The sequence below is a fragment of the Anser cygnoides genome, chromosome 20, assembly GCF_040182565.1.
Source record: "Anser cygnoides isolate HZ-2024a breed goose chromosome 20, Taihu_goose_T2T_genome, whole genome shotgun sequence".
NCBI lineage: Eukaryota > Metazoa > Chordata > Aves > Anseriformes > Anatidae > Anser > Anser cygnoides.
In genome coordinates this window covers 6,659,047-6,673,938 of record NC_089892.1, presented here as the reverse complement: position 1 = coordinate 6,673,938, position 14,892 = coordinate 6,659,047, and the positions used below count along the sequence as shown (strand labels likewise).

Sequence of the window (14,892 nt, the reverse complement as noted above, 5' to 3'; positions counted from 1 at the left end):
TGAGCCCGGCAGGCTCCAGCATCCCCAGGTCTTTGCACTGCTTCCCTTGCTGAGCCAGGGCGAGGGGGCCAGGCTAGTCCTGCTACGCCTGGCCTTCCCCTCCCACAAATTCAACTGTGCCAAACAAAAGAACAGGTTGGAAATTGAGCCTTGCAATAAAGAGGGTTTAATTTCTTTTGTCTCAGTCCTGGCTTTTTGTTTTTTAGTTTGCTTGTTGTTTTTTTTCTCCCCTTGAGTGCAGAAGGGGTATGCCTCCGTTGCTCTGCCAGGGGTTTATTCTGGAGGAAACAGTTTAGGCTGCCATCGCGTTTTACAGGAAAACATAGTTTATAAATACGATGAGGCCCAGCGCTACATGGAAACATTTTATCAGAGAGCCCTGAGCTGACGATTCAATTATTTTTCAATAAAACATCAGGGGAATGCGCAAACAGCTGCTCGCATCCTTCCACACAGCAAGTCAAACTTCAAGGGGAACAATAGATGGCGAAATGGGAGCCATCTCTGAAGCGGTAACAATGGGTTTCCTCGCTCGGGGCTTTGTTTGATTTCCCAGTCTCAGTTTTGAACTCCCTCCGCCGGAGAAAGGCGCGGGGGTAGGACGGGGCGAGGGGGAAGCAGGCAGAGGGGAAGGAGGGTCAGGGGGAGTTAAAGCCTTTTGCAGCCTTTCTCTACCATTCATGTGGTAATTGGGTGTCAAGCAGAGATCAGTAAGATGGAGCCCGGCCTCTGTGCCCGGGTTAAACTGCAGCAGAAAGAAAGCGGGAGCTGAACCGATGGAGGCCTGAATGTCATTAGGGCGGGAGGAAGCGCCTCTCCCCCAGGAGCCCTTCTGCCGGGTGCGGGCCGCCGAGGCCGCTTCCCTTTCAGGGCGCCCCTGAAAGCGGCCAGACAAAGCGGGAGGGCGGCCGAACAATGCCGCACCCCCGTCTCCACCTTCAATAGGGAGCTCTAAACAGGCGTTTAACCTTCAGAATAGCTGAAAGCGATACTCCAAGCTGAGAACACGGCTCGCCCGCCGCCCCGTTAGCCTCTTCCTGCGGCCGGGGGCGAGGAGGGAGGCTCCCACCGCCATCGCCTCCTTGGCCTTGTTCGTGCGGCACCGAGGGTGTGCGGCTCTGAGGGGGGGACGCGGGAGGTGTCGCAGACAGGGCAGGATCAGGCCCCGGCTGCTGCTCATCCCAGCACGATGCTGGTGTCCCCAAGGAGCGCTGAGGATGGGGCAGGGCCACAGGGGAAGGACATGGTGTGGCAGGTGGACATGTCCCACGTCACAAGAGAATCCAGGCACCGATGCCAATTCAGAGCAGGGTGATGCCCTGTCCTCGCAGTGACCATAATCTGCCACTCCAGGTGCCACCAAGACTCTACTGACTGACCCAAACCACCGAAAACTCTCCCCCAGCTTGGCCTTGCATCATTTGTGCCTACAGGAGGGGTTTCTAATTGAACGAGGGGAAATAGGGTCAACCCCCAGGCTATGCTGGAAGCTATTTCCCAGTGAAACAGGCCAGACTCCAAACAAGCAGAGAAGGGTCAGTGCCTTTCCTGTTCCTCACCCCACTGCACACCCCAGGCTGCTTGCTCGGGAACAGGAGCCAAGCTGCAACCAGCCTCTCAACCCCTTTGCTCCAGAGTGGGGTCTTTCTGCACGAAGAAGGGCAGCAGCCGCCCCTTCCCCGCCACACACACAGTGCAGGATGACCTGCAGCACTGTGCCATTTGGGCCAGGGGATGCGAAGCTGCTGCCAGTCCCCGGCCTGCTCCTGCTTACACTGGAACTACTCAGGGGAATCACGTATTTACATTTCTAAAGAGTGCACCAAAGGATAGGCCCTTCTTTGGTCCACGACGTTTCTGTGCTGCTTAAAGGCAAAGCTGGCTGGCCAGCGCTGGGAGGAGCAGGCGGGCGGCATTGTCTGGGCGGACTTCAGCACATAAAGAGTGGTGGAGGAGGCTGGGAGACGTGAGGCTTTAAAGCTGCTTGTAGGCTTTCTCTGCAGCAGAAATTAATTTCACCCAAAGGTCCCGAGCATCTTGCAAAGCCCCTGCCTGCCTTCGGGCTGAAATATCCTGCGGTTTTGCACACCAAGCCTGGCCTGATGTGGACCGAGAGCTGGAAAGAGATGCTGATCAGAAAGTTACGGCATTGTTTTTCTTAATATTGTCACTGTCCAGAATGATAGATCTGCAAAAAGCAGCCATTTCCATGGTGAAAAGCACATTTAGTTTGTAAAGCTCTTCGGCTTTGCTTAAATTAATAGGCTAATAATAACCCAGGAAGGGATTTTAATGTTTTCCTAACCTCATGCAAACAGCTTTTTAATTTTTTTAATTAAAAAAGAATAATACCTCATACTTTATATATAGTACTTTTATCTATATGCAGCTGTTGAGCCAGACTCCAGCTTATTGATCAAAGGAGAGAGATAAGTCTTACAAGGTTTCTGTAATCACTGAAAAGAGGATTCAATTAGCTTTTTTCTTAAAAAAAGCATAAATAAAAAGATTTTTTTTTTTTAAGAGAAACAGAATAAGATTAGGCATGGGTTGCTCCCTACCAAACACCTCTCTGATGGAGGCATTTTTTCCCAGCACAGATCCAGGGCTCAGCAGAGGATGCACATGCCTGGTCTGGCAGCTTCAGTGGCACTCATACCTATGCTTCATTTTTTTCTCTCTGCTCCAGCCAGGTCCCAGCCCCTGGGACAATACAAACTCGTCTTACTTGCAAATAAATAATTGCCATACTTCCATAAGCTTCCAGTGTTATTTGTATGCGTTGGACACGCAGTGCCCCTGAATGAAGTTTGCTTATTTATGTTTTCACCCATAACTTTCTCTCAGAAACAGGGACTGCACCTTCCTCACGGTCCCTCTTCCTGCCTCCTCTCAGAGCAGCTTTGCATGCACAGCAGCATGGCTGTTTCTTCCAGGAAGGGAGAAAAGCGCTCCCACCTCTTCCCGTACCACTTCAAACCATACATTTCCAGACAACAGCCCCCAAGCCTGCCTTCAGGGAGGTCAGCCTCTCATTTGATCTCTGTAGCAGAGGGCTCATCAGAGCAGGTTGTTGTTCGGCAGTGGTCTGGGGCTCGGGGTAGCCCTGCTGCAGCTGCAGTTTCCTCCAGGCAGGGCCTGGGGTGCTGCGGATGCCCATTAGGCCCACACCTAACACAACCATCTGCATCCAAAGCTTCCTTTCCACGCCAGGCAGAATCTGTCTGGGCCCCAGCATAGATAACTCACCCCCAGCCCCAAACCGCCACCTCCCTGGGGGCTTAGACCCAGCCTAAGGAGGCCCCCCCCGATGTGAGATGTTTGCTGTGCCCAGCCTGCCCTCCACCGGCAGGCTGAGAGAGGAACAGGGTCCAAAAGTGGGACCTGAGCACCTGCTGGGCTGACAGGCAGTGCTGCACTGCTGTCCCCTACAGCAGCCACCAACAGGCCCCTAAATATTATCCCTCCCCAGGGCTGGATGGAGAAGGTCTGGAAGGGAGATTAAGCTATGGAAGGGGATTAAGTATGGCAAATGTGGGGAGAGGAACAAGCAGGGAATGGAAACAGAGCAGGAGATAGCAAGAGGAGCCAGACATGCCAAAGTAAAGGAGGAGAACTGGCCCAGAACAAACTGGGAACAGGTCTGGGAAAAAGGAGGAGCAAGTGGAGGGACCTGGGGAGGGTCTCACCGACAGGTTTTCACACAGCCATTGAACCCAGCAGCAAAGAACTTGCTGCCTCCTGCCCCAAAATGAGCTCAAGTCTGCACAGGGAGGTCGCGCTCTGGGGTGGCAGCTCCCACGTCCCAAACCAGCAGTTCCCTGCTCCCACACACTGCAGGACTGCACAAGCAAGAGGTAGGACACTCTAGCATAGCCCATACTCTCATTTAATTGTGAGGACAGGACAGACTGGGGCAGGCAGGTACGTTGGTGTGGAAACACAGCTAGAAGAGCAGACACACCCTGCCCTTGCAAGAGGCAGATGTCATTTTAAGGAGTAACCCTGCTGAAAGCATAAAAACAAACAGTAAAAAAAAGAATTAACCCCCAACCCCGAGTTTTCTCAGGAATGGACATTTCTGCATGGTCTCCGAGTACTGGAATCAGACATCGCTGCTAAGGCTGCATCACATCAGACACAACACAGGGAATTCACATAGCACAAGTCAGGTGTTTAACATGGACATTTCAGTTCAGAGGCCTGTTTCCTGCAGTGGAGATGGGGAGAGCTCTTGCAGGAAGGGATGCAGAGCACACGAAGTCAGGCTGTCACAGAGACAACCTTCTGGAGAACTCTCTCCTCTCTAGGCAAGTTGCCTCTCCTGTGTTCACGGCACAGACATCGCAGCAGGAAAGCCCCAAGAGTTTCTCTGTGATCCCAAAGTGCTGAGTAGGTCAAAGCAAAGGCAAACCAGACCCTTCATTCCCACTTGTCCACCTGCTTTCTGCAAGGATGAAGGTGCACAAAACAAAGCTGCATCCATGAAAGGTGGAAGTAAGAGACCCAGAGAAGTGTCCACAAGATAGCAGGGGTCGCTCATGTCCTTCACCATGGAGCAAGGCCACAAGGACATACATGGCTGCGCCCAAGCTGGAAGAGGAGGATCAGTCCCAGACGAGCGTCTCATCTCCCTGCGAGAGAAAAGAGCTCTCCAAGAGAGGACAGGTCTGGGATGCCCCTCCCTCTACTGCACAAACCCGGGACACATTCAAAAGTACAGACAATAAATTAAGATTGGAAAAAAAAAAGTCAGCATGTATAATATATATCTATATATGTATATAATATAATGTGCGTGTGATTGTGAAAAATAGAAATGTCATCCCCAGAAGAGAGCAAGGCATGGTAGAAACACATCCCTTTCCCTCTCCTGAGCCCAGCACTACCCTGCTCCCCTGATTCACAGCAAAAACACGACACCAGTGGACCACGCAGGGGTAGGGGATGCGCCTGGCACCCAGCTTCCCTCTGGCAGTTGGGGCCCTGTGCCAAGGAGGAGCTGGCTGCATGGTGGAAGAGTGGGGAAAGAACCCAGCACTGGTCCCTTCATGGCCTTCACAAGGAAGGGTTGCTGCAGGCAGGGGGGAAAGGGAGGGAAGGACAGGAAAAGCAAAATGGAATGGCAAGGACACCCCACTCCTCCTCAACTGGCCGGGGCCCTGCCCCTCCCGTGGCACAGGACCGCCACCACTGTACCAAGTAGAAAATAAAGCCATAATGAGTCTATGCTTTGGTATGTAACCATCCCCCTCCCCTCAGTCCCCCCTGCATTCCCCCAACCCATTATCTGTAAAACTCGTTAAATAAAATCTCTAGCGTGCCTTTATACCGCTCCTTGAACCTTTTTTCCCCCAGTGCCTGCCCTGCCCTCTCTCCCCCAGCAGGATTTGGGGAGGTGCCTTGCTCGAGCCCCACTGGTTACAGCTTCTGCTGTCCCGACTGGATCCTGCTGAACGCCTCCTGGTCCAGGGGCAGGTAGCGGCCTTGCCTGCAGTCCAGGAAGTACAACTTGTCCTTCACCAGCGAGGGGTCAAAGCCCTGCTTACGCAGCTCCATCTTCTGGAATTTGTAGGTGCCTGTCACGGGGAAGAGAAGAGGGAGCGAGGGGTTGTAGGCTGCACACACTCCTGCCAGGCTGCGCTGTGCCTTGCTGCCAAACCACACGGCACACCGCAGGGTGGGCAGCTTTGTGCAGGGTACGGGCTCAGCAGCTGCCACCCCCCCCCGAGGCACCCCAGTGTCAGCTGCCACCCCAAGACTCAGCCTCGCACTTCCAAGTCCCCAAAGCACCAGAGGAGCTGGTAAGGCGAAGGTCTCCATGGAGCGGGTGCGCTCCATCCCAGTGCTGACCCCGCTGCAGATCAGCCCCCGCACCCATGCGAGGCAGAGGAGAACACCGTGCCCCCCTCCACGCTCCCCCAGCTGCATGCCCTGTACGAGAGCACACGCTGCAGCTCACTTGTCTTGGAGACTTCGTGCAGGAACCGGAGGAAGACGGGCCGCGCGTACAGCGGCAGGGCCTTTTTCAGCTCGCTGGCAAAGCTCTCCAAGTCACAAGAGTTGTCTGGGTCAGCGATGGCTGCCATTCCTGCCTTCCCTTCAATACCTGAGAGGCAGAAAAGACGGGTGAGTACCTGAGCACACCGTCCCCGCAGTACCACTTCTGTCTGCCCCACATCACTAAGGCCTCTGGCACAGGCCCTGCTTGGTACTGAAGCACTGACATGCCCTGCTGTGTCACCGCCTGTGTCACCACCCTGCAGCTAAGGCTACCAGCGACACCCCGCGGTCATGGTCACCTCCTCCCAGAGGAGGTACGTGTAGCCTGTCCAGGAAGGACACAGGGTCCTTCCAAAGCAGCCAGAATCAGGCCAAACCTCAGCCTGAGGGAGGGAACCCTCTGGTTCCTGACAGTCACATCCCCAGTGGCCTCTTCCAAGCTCACCGACGGGGAGCCTCAGTCCAGCCTCTTGCAAAAGGACACATCAATCTGGACAAGCAGGACACGCTCACATATTCAGTTACCACAGGCTTGTACGCTTCCGCTGATCGTCCTCTCCCCTCTCAGTTACCTGGGATCTCCACCCCATAAACAACAACGTCTGTCAGACTGAGGATGCGGCTCAGCGTCCCCTCCACCTCCGTAGTGGAGACGTTCTCCCCCTTCCAGCGGAATGTGTCTCCAGTGCGGTCCCGAAAGTACATGTAGCCATATTTATCCATCACCAGGACATCCCCTACAGGAAAGAGAGGAATTGGGAAGAAAAAAAAAAAAAGAGGTGTCAGAGGGGCTAGGTGTTTCCCCAGATCATCTCAGGGTAGCACCACTAGGCTGGGACAGTCCCCAGGTGCACTCAAGTATCCCATCATAGAATAACGAAATAGTTTGGGTTAGAAGGGACCTTAAGGATCATCCCATTCCAACGCCCCTGCCACGGGCAGGGAAACCTCCCACTAGATCAGGTTGCTCAAAGCCCCCTGCAACATGGCCTTAAACACCTCCAGGAATGAGGCATCCACAGCTTCTCTGAGCAAACTCTCACTCTGTTCTCAGCAGACACAAGGGCCCCGCTCGCCTCACCTGTGAGATAGGCAGCGTCCCCTTTTGTAAACACGTCCCTGGCGATTTTCTTGTTGGTGGCTGACTGATTCAGGTAGCCATCAAAGTGCTGCAAGGGGTTGCTCTTGACAATGCGGCCCACCAGCTGCCCCGGCTCCCCTGCGGAGAGAAGGGGTGAATGGGGGAAGTGACCACCCACAGCCAAGAAAAAACAGAAGGTTTAACAGGATCGGTGCAGTTTAACCAAGCAGGGACTCAAACCTAGCTAAATTATCACGGATTACGTGACAAAAGATTCACGCAGGGCTGAGGAGACCTATCCCTGTGGTTGCCCTTACCTGGCTGGCAGCGGATGCAGACACCATCTGGCCCCCGGATCAGCTCCATGGTGTCTTCGTCCACTTTCACCAGGCCGATGGGGTACACCCCTGGCAGGATCCTGCTGTTGAAGCCGCAGGACCCAACCTAGGACAGAAGGCGCTCAGAGCCACGGGCAGCAGGGATGTCTCTCCTGCCCCAAACCCGCAGAATGCGTACATCCAGCACACCGGGGAGCTGGCACCACACCACACAGCCAAAACCCTGCAGGCAGATGCTAACGCGTGCCAAACCAGAACCAAACAGCCCTGCTGGGTTTCAAACCCTGCCAGGCCAGCGGGCACACTCTGGGGCAGGGGGAAGGCGGCAGGGCCTTACGTTGTTGTCGAAGTTTCCCAGGCTGCAGTTGCACTCGGTGGCCCCGTAGAACTCGGCCACCTGGGCGATGCCGAAGCGGGCCATGAACTCCCGCCAGATGGAAGCCCGCAGCCCATTGCCCAGCGCCATGCGCACCCGGTGCTGCCGCTCCACCTCCTGGTAGGGCTGGTTCAGCAGGTAGCGGCAGATCTCCCCGATGTACTGCACGATCTAGGGGGGACAGAGAGGAAGGACACATTAGGACCCTGCACCAGGCCCTGGGGTAGGTAGGGACTCATTGGGGCAGGTAGGAATGGAACGACATGCACAGAGTCCCCTAAAGAGGCTGTGGTAAAATCCAGGAGTCTTACTGACTTGCCCCCTGCCTGTCCATCCCTACTTAACCCACTCCTCCAGTCTATAAAATCTATCCAAAACCTTCTGGTTAACACTGGAGCACAGGAAGGACTTGGAAACGTGGAATGATAACTAGAGGGGGGAAGGATGCAGCTCCACACGCTGGAAGGCAGCTCAGGACAGACAGGCAGAACGAGTCCAGGCCTCCCCCCTCGCATCAGCGGGTTCGCCCCAGCTCGACGCGGATCCCCAGGCTCCTGTCCCCAGTTCCACCCGGCCCCTTGCCTCGCGGCCTCACCGTGCAGTTGTACTTCACGCAGTCCTCCCAGAAGTGCGAGGCCGAGAACTTCTTGCGGATGACGATCGTCATGCCCTGCAGCAAGCACTGCCCAATCCCCACGATGTTCCCTGCGGAGAGGCAGCCAAGGGAGCCCTCAGTCCCCACACACCTCCCACCCAGGCAGGGCGACGCACACGCCACATGCTGGCTCACAGCAGGTGGGCGTTCATCCGGCCAAAGTGACCCTGGGCACCAGGGAGGAGACACAGGGCAGCATGACAGCGACACCAGGGGCAGCGCTCCGTGCCCAGACATCTTACATCTCAGCGAGTGAGGTGGGCACTGCTTCTGCTTCCTCGTGACTTTTCACGTGGGGCAGCAACACAATGCAGCTATTCCAAAGCCAGGCTAAGAGCTGGGATAGCTGCCCACCCACACACCCACTCCCCCACTCCAAAGGTCAGTGGGATCGATTCCTTGCTCTCAGATAAAGAGAAAAGCCTCGGGTCAGATGCTGCCAGCAGCGGCCAGCTCCTCTTTGAGGCAGAGATTGAGGCCGCACCAGCCCCCAGCCTGAGCCCCGGGCTTGGCAGAGCGGAAGGGAAGTCCAGACAAGCAGGGCTCCGTGGGGCACGTGTTACCTGCAGCGTGGTACAGCGGGAGGCAGTCGTACATCACGTCATCGGGCCTCATGCGAAAACCGTAGAAAACCAGGCTGGACATGCGGAAGTACCTGGGGTGTGAGAACCAAGGGGCACCTCAGCAGCAGGGCTGGGGGCTTGGTGCCAGCGGGGCAGAGCTCAGCTCCCATCCCCCCCACAGCCCCTGCCCGCGGCCTCACCTGCAATTCACCACGATGGCAGCCTTGGGCATCCCTGTGGTGCCGGAGGTGTAGATGTAGAAGAGTTTATCTGGAGAGCAATGAGGACACAAGGTCACGTACCCAGCACCACTGCAACCAGTCTAGCAGCTGGCTGAAGCAGAAGGAGGGGACAAGTCAAACTGTACACTCTGCTCATGCCAATTGAGCCAAAACTTGGTTACGTGACAGCACCAAGAGCGTGCTGGGTTCACCCTTGGCAGGATCAGGCCTGCTGGACACACGGAGGGCACAACACGACACTGCTCCACACACAGCTGGGCTTCAGACACAGCAGTAAGACCCCTCGAATGCCCCAGGCCCTGCTGCAGACGCCTGCCCTCAGCATCCTGAGCAGATATTCTCGCTGGTGTTGTAACCAGCTGAAGACACCAGAAACCTGCAGAAACACCACCCTGAACCTGGCTCCCAGAAGCTGACCACGTACCAAGGAAGCCCTTGTCGGGAGGGATTGGCTGGTGCCGCTGGGCCGTCTGCAAGAGGGGGTCCAGGTGCTTTGCACCAGAAAGTGCAGACTCGGGGCTTCCTTCCCCTGACCAGTAGAGATGGATAGACTTCTCCAGGGAGGCCTGGACTTCCTGCATAGCTGAGAAAGTAAGGAAGAGAAGTGGAGAAAGAGCACAGGGTGAGTACAGCACCGAGACACCCAGCCCTCGCACACGGTCTCAGGAAGACAATGCCCCGGGTAGCAGCACCCCCACTGTGCTCAGCAATGTCCCAAAAGCCCCGACAGCCCTCCCAGGCAGATGTTGTTCTCATGTTTAACAGATGCTGGGGCCACAGCCCAGGCTCCTTCAGAGACTTGAAGATCCTGTTCTCCACCTCTCCCTAGCCAAAACCTCCTGGGTGCCAAGAGGTCTGTTGACACCACAGCCCCAGGGGTGTGGGCTGAGACACGAGGAGCTGGAGCTGAGGTGCTGCGGGGATGTGGCTACCAGCCATGGAGAGCAAGGGGAGGCTCGTCCCTCGCAGCACGGCAGGCCTGGCCCGGCCCGGCCCGGGGCTCCACGCAGGGAACAGACCCGAGGGGCACCTGGAGCACGAGGCAGGATCCTCACACCCACACGGGCCTGACTGGGAGCCAGGCGGTGCACGGAACCTGCCCATCGCCAGCTACTGCCCCGTGGCCAACGGGACCGAGGTGGGAGGGGAGGGACAGACACCAATTCCTTGATAATTCAGCCGCACGCTCTCTTCCAGATTCCAGCTCTATTTCCCGCAGGAAATAAGCACTAAATCCACAGACCCCTCCCCACCCAGCCCGAAGGGACGTGACTGCCCCTCACCTTCCGTCATCTCCACCCCAAAAACCACAGCCTTGGAGTTGGAGATGGTGATGCAGTGCAGCAAGGCCTCCATGCGCAGGTTGGAATTCACCAGGGCCGTCTCCACCCCGATCTTGGCCAAGCCGAGCCACAGCCCCACGTACTGATTGCGGGACTCCATGAACAGAGCCACCACGTCGCCGGAGCGGAAGCCTTGGCCGTAGAAGAAATTGGCCACTTGGTTGGAGTACTCATCCAGCTGCCGGAAAGTCCAGCTCTCGCCGGTGCCTTGGAAGATCAGCGCTGTCTTCTCTGGGTACTTGCTCGCGGTTTTCTGGAAGATCTTGGCGATTGTGTTCTTCTCCTTCACGTGCCTCCACACCTGCCACTTCACCCGCAACAGGACCAGCCCCGTGCTGCCAAAAAAAGGGGAGCAAGAGGGAAGCTGCTCAGTGAACCCTGTAAGAAGACTTCCTCCATCAAAGCCAGCACAGCACGGAGACCTTGCTTGGAGCTGCAACAGCCCAGCGCTGCTCAAGGCCTTACTCTAGACCAGCAGCAGCTCTGGATGCTTCCCCAAAACAGTGTGGACATAGGCAGAAGCCCTCTGGAAAAGCCAGGAGGCCAAGGACAGAGGTGCTGTGGAAGGCTGCAGACAAGGATGTCCCTCTTAAAGGGACACCTTGGAGCCTCAGGGGCTCTCCAAGAGGTGCCACCACTCCCCACCAGCCACATCTTTGCCAGGTACTGGCACAGCCTGGTACCAGCCAACCCTGCCCAGGCCCCTAGTGCCGTGCCAGCAGTTTTAGGGACAGAATGAAGTACAAGGACAAGGTCAGTCACTAGATTTCAGAGCTCAGCTGAAATCTATCTTTCCTGGGAAAACTTTGACCGAGAGTTTGGAGCCATCTGGGCGCGGCAGAGGGAATCTAAGGAGGTGCCAGGGAGTTCTGCAGGCTGGGTGCCAGCAGAAAGCCAGAGCTGTGCAGGGAGCCGGGGGATGCGCTCGCACACCCCAGCACAAAGCAGTTGGGCCACCCCAGCCAGGACACCTACGTGACATCCCTTCGTACTGTCTTGATGAATATGAGGAAGAAGTCCCATCCCCCGGATCCCAGGTAGAAGACGAAGAGCGCAGGGATGGCCTGGGCCCAGGACAGCTCCAGGCTGACCCTGAAGAACAGCAGCAGCGCTGCGAAGGCCGCCAGACGCAGCATCGTGGCCTGCAGGGAGAGAGAAACCACAGAGATCAACCCACGCACCCCGGACTCGGTGACAGCAAACCCACGGGCAGGGGGTGAATTAGCAGCCCCCAAGGCCCCCAGCATCACTGCTGCTCCTTATAGCGAGGACGTAACGCAGCAGGCCAGACCTCCTGCAGGTGTAACGTTACCAGAGCCTGGCCACAGGCGCCAGGTAAGCCACTGGCACGGCGCAGCACTGCTTAGAGCTCACCAAAAGCCTGGCCGTTCCTATTTGGGAGCCCCAGCCAGGGACAGACCCATCCCAGCAGCATTAGATGCAGGATAACGTCACTTCACGGATTTGGAAGTGTTGTTGTGCAGCAGACTCCGTATAGATTTTAGGAGGCACCAAGGCAAGGCCAGGCAGGGTGAGCTCAGCTCTCACTCCCAGCCCAGAAAAGCTCAGCTCCAAATCCCTCCCTGCCACCCCTGTGACCCCACAGCCCACATCTCCCAGGCCCACAGCATCAATTCCCCTGTACGCCTGGCTCCAGGACAGCCGCCGTGACTGCCGGAGAGCTCAGCTTCACCAGCTCCCCAGCACAGCTTGGACAGGAACAGGAAACTCCGTCCTTTAAGCTCTGCTCGTGTTTGTAAACTCTCATGTCAGCGGGCAGCTTCCTGGCCTGGCGCTGCTGGAGACGCGGCCGAGCGGACGGAGGGCCACGAGGCCGGGAGTGGGGCAGAAGAAGGGGGGCTGTCCCTGCCTCCAGACACACAGGGACCCTGTCCCCATGCCCCGTGGGCAGTCACTGGTTTTTCTGACCCCAACAAGCAGCTCCTCTGTCCCCACCCCAAAGATTCCCCGCACGCAGCTCCAGGACTCGGCAGCGATCACATTTTAGCAAAGGCTCTTTTCAGGTAGCGGCATCAGGCAAAGGAAAACGACAGTGACACGACCCCAGCACCCCAAGGGCTGCTAGATAAAACTGGTCCTTCCTGGCATGGAGCGTGGGCCACAGAGGAAGGAAACATTCGTGTAATTTCCCTTTCCCTCTTGAAAATGAATTCACTGCTCCAAAGCTGGCAGCCCTGGGCAGCTCTGCCACAGCCCACGGAGCCGGGAGCCACGCTACAACTCCGGGGCTACCCCATGCGAGATGACACGAGATGCAGGAGCCGAGGCAGTGCCACACGGTCACCGCGCCCTGGCACATCGCAGTGACTGCCTCACGTCCCGGCAGGAGCGGGTCGGGATGTACCAGAGCTCAGGACGCTGCTCCCAGCCATGGGGCCGTCCCCCAGCCCGCAGAACCCAGCCCAAACATCCCCGCTCACGCCAGCACCTCCAAGCTCTCTCCACCAAACAGCTCCCAGGCTTGAGGCCCCACACCACAGCCCCTCGGCCCTTTAGCAGGGCAGGACCCGCTGTATTTTTATCCCCAGGAGCCTCTCCGCTCAGTTTAACAGGGCAGCTCCCAGCTCACCACCAACCCCTCGGTCACAGACGGGGAGAGACAGGTGGGGGGGGGCACGCTCCGCGTGGGCAGCGAGGCATTTCGGCTCCCACATGAAGGCGAGACAGGCCCAGACAGGCGCCTCTTATCCGCCGCTCTCATCTCTCCCGCACGCCGGCGTGCCGAGCGCACGAGGCCCCGTGCCCCCCGCCGCGAGAGCAGAGGCAGCGCGACAGCACCGGGCACGGCAGGGCCGGGGGGGGTCCTGCCTGCCCTTAAGGATTCAGCTCTTGTCCAGCCGCGTCAGCGCACGGAAAATCGGAGCTGTCCGTAGCTCCGCAGGCGGCTGGCACGATGGAAAACGCAGGGACTCGTCACCTGGGCACGGGAAGCCGAGGAGAGCCGGGGAAAGGGCTCAGCCCGGGGAGCAGCCGCCGTGGGGCAGGGGCAGGCGGCGGGACCCCAGATGCTGCAGCTTCACCTGGCCCCGGCAAAACCCTCCGCGGGGCAGGAGCTCCCCGTAAGCGATCCCCCAGGCGGGTGGCACCTCCTCGACGTCTCCAGGGTGCGCAGCCCCACAAGGAACCCCCGTGACCACCACCCGGCCAGCGCCCACCTCCACCGCAAGGAGCCGGCCTTCGCCCCAGCCCCGGCTCTTACCCGCTGCTCTTCCCCACGCCGGGCTTGGCAGCAAGCGGCCTCTGGGGCACCAAACCCCACCACGAGCCCAAAGGCGGGAGCCCTCTGGCCACCACCAAGAAGCCCCCGGAGCCCCTGCAGACCGTGGGGGACCTCCAAACAGTCTGGGGTCGAGAAAGGGCCGGCTCAGCCCAGCGCAGGCCATGCCGCCAGCGGCACCGAGGGGCACAGAGGCGGCGACCGTGGGCAGGCAGCTCGGCGGCGGCCGGCGGCCGGGAGGCCCCGAGGAGGAACCCCCCGGCCCCGGGGGCGGGATGGCGAGGCCGAAACCCGGTGCGACGGGTGGGGAGGCCGAGCTGAGGACCGACCCCCCGGGGCCCGGCCCCAGCAGCCCCAGCCCCAACCCCGCCAACCGCAGAGGCCTGGAGGCTCCCCGGGGCCCCCAGCCGGGGCCGCAGCCCCGGTACCACCCCTCCGCCGGGCTCCCACCCGCCCGGGATGGGGGCACACGGCAACCGGGCGGCGGCACCGGGACCCTCCCCGCCCTGCCCCAGCCCCTCGCTGCCGCAGTCCCCGCCTCGGCTGCCCGGCCCCCGCCGCTCCTCGCCGCCCCGGCCCCCGCTTCCCCCCCCCCCCCCGGTACCGGCAGCGCCTCCCGAGGACCCCCGGTGCCTCCCCGGTTTCGCCCGAAAGGGCCGCGGCCCCCGCCAGCCCCGGGCCTCCCGGGGACATCGGCAGAGCGGGGTGGGGCTCCCGTGCCCGTGGCCGGAGCGGCACCGGGAAACTGCAACGGAAGGAGGAGGGGAAGGGGCCCGGCTCTTACCGGGCTGCGGCGCGCTCCGGTGCGGCCCGGCCACCTGCACCGCCACCGGGAGCGGGAGCGGGGCCGGCAGCGGGGCCCGCCCGCCGCTGCGGCACGCCCCGCGGGGCCCGCCGGGAGTTGTAGTCCCGCCCGGCACCGCCCTCCGCGCGGCCCCGCCGCGGCTGCGGGGCCGGAGCTGCCCCGGGGCTGCCCCGGGTCCGGGATCGGCACCGGCACCGGGACCGGCGGCTGCGGGGCGGGGGCGGCCCTGAGGGGCGGGGGGGGGCGCG

General features: G+C 59.2%; 1 protein-coding gene across 1 annotated transcript; it reads right to left on the bottom strand.

Annotated features, from left to right (window-relative positions):
* Nucleotides 1-3,871: 3,871 nt before the first annotated feature.
* On the bottom strand, nt 3,872-14,781 carry SLC27A4 (solute carrier family 27 member 4). Its single transcript, XM_066980867.1, has 13 exons — nt 14,624-14,781; nt 11,577-11,743; nt 10,542-10,936; nt 9,683-9,841; nt 9,217-9,286; nt 9,017-9,108; nt 8,394-8,503; nt 7,760-7,969; nt 7,402-7,528; nt 7,085-7,222; nt 6,576-6,740; nt 5,963-6,109; nt 3,872-5,579 (listed from the first exon to the last, which is right to left on the bottom strand). The coding sequence occupies exons 2-13, from the start codon at nt 11,735-11,737 to the stop codon at nt 5,422-5,424; spliced, it is 1,932 nt and encodes a 643-aa protein (XP_066836968.1). The 5' UTR covers nt 11,738-11,743; nt 14,624-14,781; the 3' UTR covers nt 3,872-5,421.
* Between the last annotated feature and the right edge of the window lie 111 nt (nt 14,782-14,892).

Coding starts and splice junctions, on each gene's coding strand:
- SLC27A4 (XM_066980867.1), bottom strand. CDS start 11,737: ATGCTGCGTCTGGCGGCCTTCGCAGCGCTGCTGCTGTTCTTCAGGGTC. Junction 9,109..9,216: donor GCCATCGTGGTGAATTGCAG/GTGAGGCCGCGG, acceptor CTCACACCCCAG/GTACTTCCGCATGTCCAGCC. Junction 7,223..7,401: donor CTGCATCCGCTGCCAGCCAG/GTAAGGGCAACC, acceptor TTCTCTCCGCAG/GGGAGCCGGGGCAGCTGGTG.